We start from the raw sequence: 9,992 nt of genomic DNA, 5'->3' as shown, positions 1-9,992 counted from the left end.
CATTAATGGTGCAAGGACTACATTAATTGTGCAAGGACTACATTAATGGTGAAAGGTGTACATTAATGGTGCAAGGCGTGTACATTAATGGTGTGAGGACTACATTAATGGTGCGAGGTGTGTACATTAATGGTGTGAGGACTACATTAATGGTGCGAGGTGTGTACATTAATGGTGTGAGGACTACATTAATGGTGCGAGGTGTGTACATTAATGGTGAAAGGTGTACATTAATGGTGCGAGGTGTGTACATTAATGGTGTGAGGACTACATTAATGGTGCGAGGTGTGTACATTAATGGTGTGAGGACTACATTAATGGTGCGAGGTGTGTACATTAATGGTGTGAGGACTACATTAATGGTGCGAGGTGTGTACATTAATGGTGTGAGGACTACATTAATGGTGCGAGGTGTGTACATTAATGGTGTGAGGACTACATTAATGGTGCGAGGTGTGTACATTAATGGTGTGAGGACTACATTAATGGTGCGAGGTGTGTACATTAATGGTGTGAGGACTACATTAATGGTGCGAGGTGTGTACATTAATGGTGTGAGGACTACATTAATGGTGCGAGGTGTGTACATTAATGGTGCTCATAGTATGAAATTGACAAAGGATCGTACCACAGCAAGTTTTAATTGTGATGAGCCCAGACTTTTCTGAAAAAAGATGCCAAAGCAGGCTTATTTCACAGCGGAAGAGAAGAGCTACCTCTTGTTCAGTAGCACCCCTTCCACACACACGGCCCCTTCCCCCCCGGGCCCTCCCTTCTCTCCCCCTCTTTGTTTGCTCCTTTCTCATCAGCTCCTCTTTTGCCAATGTTAACGTAAGTGGATTTTACTTTTGGAAATGCTTATTATTGTAGCAATATGGTTGTTAACATTAATAATTTTGTGATTTCTGATTGATTGTGAGGGCACCAAAGGGACTTCTGTGTGTGTGCGGGTGTTGGCAGAGCAGGGTAGCAGCTTGTTGTTGTTTTGGCGAGCTATAAAGAGAAAGTTGATCTATCACCCCTGTTATGTTTGTCTTAATACTGTGTAGCACATTATATTGTGATTCATGTGTACAAACCTTGACTAAAATATGGACTTTTGTCGAGGCTGGAACCCATTATTCATATTTAAATGGTTTCTTAGGGAGAATGTTGCTTCACTATACAAACCTTTCCATTAAGGAACCCTGTTTAAGAACCAATTAAGTCCGTAAATCGGAGTTCCACTGTACATACTTTTATCATTTGAAAAGGTTTGATCAAGTAAAATGAGTGAAACAGACAACAATGGTAGATATGAAAAACTCTAACTGAATAACCATGTAGAATGGACTTCTGCTGTCATGGAATTCAAGTAGAATGTTGACACCAAGTGGTCACATTAATTTGTCAAGCTCACGATGCAGTAAGTCGAATGATACGGACACATTTGTTACTGGATACTTTCTAATAGGCCTTGGAGACTCTGTATGTGTAAGTAATATGCAACTATAATTATATGATATTATCAATATTGACAAATGTGCTGCTTTACACAGCAATATTATTACAGGTCTTGCTTGGCTGTTGTGTAGCTGCTAGTAGCCCTCATAAACCCATCGAATCCAATTTTTTTGTGCTGATAACAGACTAATATCTGATATCAATACGAAATAGGGAGACTACTCATAAAATATTGCCATAAAAAAGTTCATAAAGAAAAGCAGACAAATCCAACTCTTACTTGGTTGATCCCTCGGGGCAATCGGGTGCAATGGCGGAGGTGTGTCCCAGGACGAATCCGGGGATCCAGCCTTCAGCAGCGGGGCCTTGCTCAGTCGCCGCCCGGAAGACGAGGAACATGTTCTGCTGGTTGCTGGCCAAAATCTGCACCACCTCGCCTTGCATGACGCTGATCTCATCCTCCTTCACCGCCATGTAGTCCTGCGTCACCAACATGGTGGACACGCTACTGCTGCTGCTAGTTTCACTCTGTCACAGGGAAGAAACAACATCTTACCATCCATTCTCAGCTCTTTACATGTCCATGTCAGCTGGATTTCATTCTTGAAGAAAAAGGAAGATAAGAAGATGATTCTTTGGCTCCAGGAAAGGAGGAAAGTCGGGCGTACAAAGGTCAGGTTAGTTGCAGCTAAGAGGACATTTGAGGAGTGCGAGAGGTGAAGGAAGGCCAGAAGTAGGAGGTCAGGGGTTAGTAAAGCTTGGAAATCAAGAGGCAGCCTCGACTCTTTGTCCACCAGAGAAGGTTCTGCTAGTCTTCAGTGGACAGATTAGTCTGCTGCCAGACAGGAGTCGGGACAGACCGGCGTCTGTGTTAGTCGGATGGACACCAGGCAGCAGGTCTTACCCCGTTACTCTGAGTGGACTGCTCGCTGGCGGACGAGCAGGTGCTCATGCGGTCAGCGTCCTTGCTGTGCGTGGAGTGCCTGTGGCTTTGATTTGGGTTCCCAGAGCCGCTCTGGATCTGGTTCGAGTTCTGACGGACCGGACTCTCTCCCGCTTCCCCTGGGAAAGTGAACGAGCCAGGACGGCTCGCTGGAGAGCCTGGCATGGAGCTCCAGAACCCAGAGCCGGACTTCTGGCTGGGACTGGCAGGGGTAGGAGGGAGGACGTCCTTGGCAAAGGCGGGGGGAACCAGAGAGGGCACGGCTCCAGGCCGCTGTTTGGGCGTGGTGGGCAATGACGCCACTGGGGATCGGACCATGGGAGCTACTGCGTTTGTAGGGGTCTGTGCTTGCTCCTCTGGGGTCTTACCCTGTGGGCTGCCCCCTGGAGGGAGAAGAGGGGGAGGAACAGGACGGGGACTCGGACCTGGATCATAAGCGAGCACAACTCAAACCTCAAGCTATTTCTGATTGTACAGACGGGCCACACAAAGCCGTACCTGACATCTTGTTGGGGCCGTCAGGGTCGGCCCCGGGGTGTTGGCGGAGGGGTTGTGGCAGGCGAGACGGCTGCGGGATCCTGGATGGTCGGCGGCAGCCACTTTGGGGCAGGATGGCGCTGCTGGCCTGGGAACTTCCTGGCACGTTAGAACCAGTGCTGCCTTCGCCTGGAGCTCCCACACACGACCCCCCACTGGCACCAACATGGTTCCTCTGGTACTCTATCGGTGAGGTCATACAATAAGAAACCACGGCGCGCTCTAAAATGGGACATTTTCATGTCGGCTCACCATTGAGAAAATTGCGTTGGCTCTCCAGTATTTGGCTGATCTGAAGCGTCCATACCTCTCGCACCCCTGGGTGAGAGGAGTGCAGCACAAAGGACTCCACTGTGCCGTTGGGGGAGCGAGACGTGAGCATGAACTTGCAGGGGTCGCCCTCCACGTTGTCTTCTAGACCTAAACTGCTAACCTGGAGCAGGAGACCCAGCCATCACAGACTGGCCCAGGTTGTGGTGTCAACACTTACCTTGACGCTGCTCCTATAGAGGAAGCCAGGCAGGGTGCAGCCTTTCTTCCTGTCTAGCGGCTCGCTGAAGATGAGGAGCTGCTCAAAGAGGAAGACTCTCCTCTCCTTCATGCGGCCGAGCACACTGCTCTCTGCGTCAGACACCATGAACGTGTCCTGCAGTAGGAGACGGCCCTGGGCTACCATCTTACCCTGGGGAGGGAGAAGGGGAGTACGTCAAAGCTGCTCCTTTGGAAGGTGACCACCATACTTGTGCAACATTAACATTGACTAAACACACTTACTTACACTTTAGATCCAAAAGGGACCTTCTCATAAGTCAGCATTAAATATATATATATATTTATTTTTTTTACTTCCACCACTTGAAATCCTTGAACAACTTCTTGATATACTACTTACTGATATCAAGTTTTGATCATTGTTTATGTTTTATGGCTTTTGGCAAAAATATGTTTGTTTTTTTTAAATGGGGAAAATGCAAAATGTGCAATGGTTCTAAAAATTATTTGTAGAGTGGAATATTTGTGATTGTGTAGTTGCAGCCTTGAATAGGCCAATAATTCATGAGAACATTGATGTTTGATACAGTAAACCAAAAATATATATTTACAGTGCCTACTGAGCTCAAATGAGAGAAAGCAGGCAGGACTTGCTCGAGATTATTGACTTCACTTAAGTCTTTTATATATAACTGACCGATATTAGTTTAATTGCATTTAAGCGGTTGAATGGTAGTTTAACTAATTTACACTCATCAAATCTCTGACAATTGTGTTCATGGTTTCCTGGCGCCATCTGGTGGTTAAGGGGCCCAATTAAACCAAAACAATATTTTAATGTTTTTCAAATCAGCAAGAATGAGATTAATTTGGTTTTCACGGAAAAAGCATTTTACATACATAGATAGATAGTACTTTATACTACATACATACATACATACTCACACACATACATACATACATAGTACGTACAAACCCTGATTCCATATGAGTTGGGAAATGGTGTTAGATGTAAATATAAACAGAATACAATGATTTGCAAATCCTTTTCAAGCCATATTCAGTTGAATATGCTACAAAGACAACATATTTCATGTTCAAACTGATACTTTTTTTTTGCAAATAATCATTAACTTTAGAATTTGATGGCAGCAACATGTGACAAAGAAGTTGGGAAAGGTGGCAATAAATACTGATAAAGTTGAGGAATGCTCATCAAACACTTATTTGGAACATCCCACAGGTGTGCAGGCTAATTGGGAACAGGTGGGTGCCATGATTGGGTATAAAAGTAGATTCCATGAAATGCTCAGTCATTCACAAACAAGGATGGGGCGAGGGTCACCACTTTGTCAACAAATGCCTCAGCAAATTGTTGAACAGTTTAAGAACAACCTTTCTCAAGCAGCTATTGCAAGGAATTTAGGGATTTCAACATCTACGCTCCGTAATATCATCAAAGGGTTGAGAGAATGTGGAGAAATCACTGCAGGTAAGCAGCTAAGCCCGTGACCTTCCATCCCTCAGGCTGTACTGCATCAACAAGCCACATCAGTGTGTAAAGGATATCACCACATGGGCTCAGGAACACTTCAGAAACCCACTGTCAGTAACTACAGTTGGTCGCTACATCTGTAAGTGCAAGTTAAAACTCTACTATGCAAGACGGAAACCGTTCATCAACAACACCCAGAAACACTTCGCTGGGCCTGAGCTCATCTAAGATGGACTGATGCAAAGTGGAAAAGTGTTCTGTGGTCTGACGAGTCCACATTTCAAATTGTTTTTGGAAACTGTGGACGTCGTGTCCTCCGGACCAAAGAGGAAAAGAACCATCCGGATTGTTCTAGGCACAAAGTGTAAAAGGCAGCATGTGTGATGGTATGGGGGTGTATTAGTGGCCAAGACATGGGTAACTTACACATCTGTGAAGGCACCATTAATGCTGAAAGGTACATACAGCTTTTGGAGCAACATATGTTGCCATCCAAGCAACGTTATCATGGACGCCCCTGCTTATTTCAGCAAGACAATGCCAAGCCACGTGTTACATCAATGTGGCTTCATAGTAAAAGAGTGCGGGTACTAGACTGGCCTGCCTGTAGTCCAGACATTGAAAATGTGTGGCACCTGCAATGTGAGAAGGGAGACCCCCGGACTGTTGAACAACTTAAGCTGTACATCAAGCAAGAATGGGAAAGAATTCCACTTCAAAAATGTGTCTCCTCACTTCCCAAACCTTTACTGAGTGTTGTTCAAAGGAAAGGCCATGTAACACAGTGGTGAACATGCCCTTTCACAACTACTTTGGCACGTGTTGCAGCCATGAAATTCTAAGTTCATTATTATTTGCAAAAACAAAATAAAGTTTATGAGTTTGAACATGAAATATGTTGTCTTTGTAGCATATTCAACTGAATATGGCTTGAAAAGGATTCGCAAATCATTGTATTCTGTTTATATTTACATCTAACACAATTTCCCAACTCATATGGAAACGGGGTTTGTACATACATACATACATACATATATACTCACACACATACATACATTGTACATACATACTCACACACATACATACATACATTGTACATACATACATTGTACATACACTAGCGTTCAAAAGTTTGGGGTCACATGTAAATGTCCTTATTTTTGAAGGAAAAGCACTGTACTTTTCAATGAAGATAACTTTAAACTAGTCTTAACTTGAAAGAAATACACTCTATACATTGCTAATGTGGTAAATGACTATTCTAGCTGCAAATGTCTGCTTTTTGGTGCAATATCTACATAGGTGTATAGAGGCCCATTTCCAGCAACTATCACTCCAGTGTTCTAATGGTACAATGTGTTTGCTCATTGGCTCAGAAGGCTAATTGATGATTAGAAAACCCTTGTGCAATCATGTTCACACATCTGAAAACACTTTAGCTCGTTACAGAAGCTACAAAACTGACCTTCCTTTGAGCAGATTGAGTTTCTGGAGCATCACATTTGTGGGGTCAATTAAACGCTCAAAATGGCCAGAAAAAGAGAACTTTCATCTGAAACTCCACAGTCTATTCTTGTTCTTAGAAATGAAGGCTATTCCACTAAATTGTTTGGGTGACCCCAAACTTTTGAACGCTAGTGTACATACATAAATACATACATACATACATTGTACATACATACTCACACACATACATACATACATTGTACATACATACATACATACATTGTACATACATACTCACACACATACATTGTACATACATCCACACACACATTCACTGTACATACATACATACATACATACATTGTACATACATACTCACACACATACATACATACATTGTACATACATACATACATACATACATACATACATACATTGTACATACATACTCACACACATACATACATACATTGTACATACATACTCACACACATTCACTGTACATACATACATACATAGGGCCTAATTTACTAAGATCCAAATACCACGCGCTAAACAGCATGTGTGATCCATACAATTGTGTGAACTGTTAGTGGGTGTGATCTACTAAGACTGTGTGTACAATTGAAAAGTGGTGTAGACTGCTCTACTTGAATGAGGATCTTGTGAGTACTATACGGGGCATCAGCGCAGAGACACTCTGCACATTCATGTTATCACGCCCCTATGCTATGTTTTCAAACAAGCAAGAGACATGTACCACTTTTTAGGGGCGTTTTAGAAGCAGTCGTCCAGTGCATTTACATTAAAACCACTTTTTTGTTGTTTTTTCTTAAATCGCTGGAGGTGCACTCAACATGCAAAAAAATGCGTACTTCAAGAATTTTTTTTTCATGTAGGAAATATTTTAACATGTAGTGAAAAAAACAAACAAATACTAAAGACTGAAATACTAAAGGACACCAAAATGCATCAATTGAATTATTTTTTGGAAATCAGCCCCTTAAATCACAAATTACAATTATAAAAAGATGTTGCTGAATAGACAATATGCTGAATAGTTTTCTATTTCTGACCATCCAAAACGTTGACACATGCACACACATGCACACGCGCGCACGCACACACACACACACACATGCACACACACACACACACACACACACACACACACAGGATTTTCTGTCTGTGCAGCGCGAGCACAGATACTGCATCCATGTGTGTGTCAGTTTAGACGTACTTTTCAAAAGTGCCAAATAAACGCTAAACAGTGCTGGCAACACGGTGATGAGTGGTGATAAATCACATTGCCCTGCTGTTTATTATATTTGCATCTTTTCCTCCCAGTATTGTCGTCGTTATGATTATCAGCATGTATTCCTCATATTAATGAAGACTGACGTAAAATGGATTGCACGTCTTATTTTCCCTGCTTTCATTCCCTTCCTTCTCTGGTCTGGCTGCACCAAACACTAAATAAATCCATTCAATGAAGTCAAATACAAATCATTTTGGGCCCGAGAGGCTGCACAAGGGTTAAAGTTGAAGTAAAAAGCAGCAGTACTGCATCACTTGAGTAACAGTTGGAACATACTGCAGTTCTTTTCATGTAGATATGAATGAATAAAATACAAGCATACAAATCTATTATGATGACAAAAAAGGAAAAAGGAAGCTTGGAATAAAACAATGTTGCAGTATTGGTAAAAGTTATTTCCTACTTACATCAAACCCCTGAAGCCGGCCCACATTCATCATGTCGTTGCACCTTTTAGGCACGATGCACATCACCTCCACTGCTTTCTGCAACAAATGGACACACATTTTTTTTTTTTTAATACAATTGATGAGATGTTGTAAAAAAAAAAAAGGATAATTCTTGGCTTACCTCCAGATCCACACACTCCAGCCCCGCCTTTTTAGAGTGTTTTAGCAAGTCCTGAAACAAAGTAGATGTCAAGGTCAGTGTTAGGACACCACAAATATCTGTTTCTAAGTATGGTACTCAGTTGTCATACACATTTCCACCACTTGTGGCAGTAATGTGCCAGTTAAATAAATGAGTGACGCATGACAAGCGCAGACAATCAGAAGAAGTCTGAAACCAAGGAGAAGCTTCTTCTGTGCAAGAATGATGAATAATTATTATGTACTTTTCAACAGGTCTCTACTGCTCACTAGTGTTACATATCTGACTTATTGTGCAGAAATATGGGGAAATAACTACAAATGTGCGCTACATTCGTTAACCATGTTACAAAAAAGATCAGTTAGAATGATACATAATGTTGGATATAGAGAACATACAAAGCCTTTATTTATTAAGTCAAAAATATTAAAGTTTGGTGATTTGGTAAAATTGCAAACAGCTAAAATGATGTACAAAGCAAACTATAACCTGCTAGCAAAGAATGTACAACATTTCTTCTCAACTAAAGAGGAGAAATATAACCTTAGAGGAAAAAATAATTTAAAACATTTATATGCACGTACAACACTTAAAACTTTTAGCATAACAGTATGTGGAATTAAATGATGGAATGGATTAAGTAAATAAGTTAAAAATTGTACTGACATGATCCAGTTTAAGAGGTTGTTTAAATTAATAGTGCTTACAAAGTACAAAGAAGAAGAATTATGAGAAAAACTTCCAACCTTATTGAAAATATTCTTCATCTCAGTATGTTAATAATGACTGAATTAATTAATTACATATTACAAACTGTTGTATATACTAATTCATAGATGTTATTTTATTATATAAAAAGGTCAGTAAATGATTTTATATAATTGAAATGCTTTGAAGTGGGAAAGGGGTAGGATTAAATAAGCTTTGCTTCTTCCTACTCCATTTCGGGCATGATGTAAATGAAATGATATGAAATTGTGTGATGTATTATGATGTAAATGTGTTCATGTTCCAAATAAACTAAAAGAAAGGAAAGAAAGAAAGGTTTTATCCATCCATCCATCCATTTTCTACCGCTTATTCCCTTCGGGGTCGCAGAAGTTTCTTATTTTGTTCATCATGTGTTGTGTGCTGCTTCATGTCTTCAATAATAGGCAAGAGCAACAGCGAGTAGCTGCGGCTGAGGCCAGCGCTCAACAGATTTGCTTTACATACAATTTTATTGATATTTCAATAATCATATTTTGACGCAAATACGCGGCTATACTGTACCAATGTGATATTTATTAAGGCAGTGATTCTCAAACTGTGGTATGCAGGCTCCATCTAGTGGTACGAGAAAGAATCACTGAATTAAATATTCAAACAGTGTTACTGTTCAAACTGTGTGTCATGTTACAATGGCCAAAAGTATGAAATATACTTGTTAAATAAAAGCTGTAATGAATATTTAGTGTATTTGGAGAAGCACTAACCTTCAGCAGCAGTTGGTACTTCATGATCCTCTGCACCGGCTTGATGAGCAAGTCTGTGATCTGCAGTCTCTGGCCAAGCCGCTGCTTCAGGTCCTGTGCCGGGGTCAAAGGTAAATGGAAAGGCTGCCACGTACGCCACCAAATTGTTTCTAGCGTACCTCAAAATAGGTGTCAAGGTACTCCGAGACAATGAGCTCAGACTTGGGCTTGTTCTGACAATACACCACGTACATGTTGAGTCTCCGCTCCTAC

At 41.3% G+C, this 9,992-nt stretch overlaps 1 protein-coding gene across 4 annotated transcripts in view; it reads right to left on the bottom strand.

Annotated features, from left to right (window-relative positions):
* Positions 1 to 9,992, bottom strand: part of LOC133636310 (triple functional domain protein-like) — a 144,913-nt gene that overhangs the window by 18,140 nt on the left and 116,781 nt on the right. For all 4 annotated transcript variants that reach the window (XM_062030179.1, XM_062030181.1, XM_062030183.1 and 1 more), the window contains 9 exons: positions 9,899 to 9,988; positions 9,741 to 9,833; positions 8,245 to 8,295; positions 8,082 to 8,159; positions 3,414 to 3,605; positions 3,176 to 3,356; positions 2,885 to 3,106; positions 2,348 to 2,811; positions 1,724 to 1,971 (listed from right to left, as the gene is read on the bottom strand). In XM_062030179.1, the coding sequence (XP_061886163.1) occupies positions 1,724 to 1,971; positions 2,348 to 2,811; positions 2,885 to 3,106; positions 3,176 to 3,356; positions 3,414 to 3,605; positions 8,082 to 8,159; positions 8,245 to 8,295; positions 9,741 to 9,833; positions 9,899 to 9,988 (1,619 nt within the window). The remainder of the gene's footprint in view (positions 1 to 1,723; positions 1,972 to 2,347; positions 2,812 to 2,884; positions 3,107 to 3,175; positions 3,357 to 3,413; positions 3,606 to 8,081; positions 8,160 to 8,244; positions 8,296 to 9,740; positions 9,834 to 9,898; positions 9,989 to 9,992) is intronic.

This window comes from Entelurus aequoreus, linkage group LG20 (genome assembly GCF_033978785.1).
Source record: "Entelurus aequoreus isolate RoL-2023_Sb linkage group LG20, RoL_Eaeq_v1.1, whole genome shotgun sequence".
In the NCBI taxonomy this organism is placed as follows: Eukaryota; Metazoa; Chordata; class Actinopteri; order Syngnathiformes; family Syngnathidae; genus Entelurus; species Entelurus aequoreus.
Note: the sequence above shows the minus strand (reverse complement) of the source record. Positions and strands in the feature narration are given on the sequence as shown.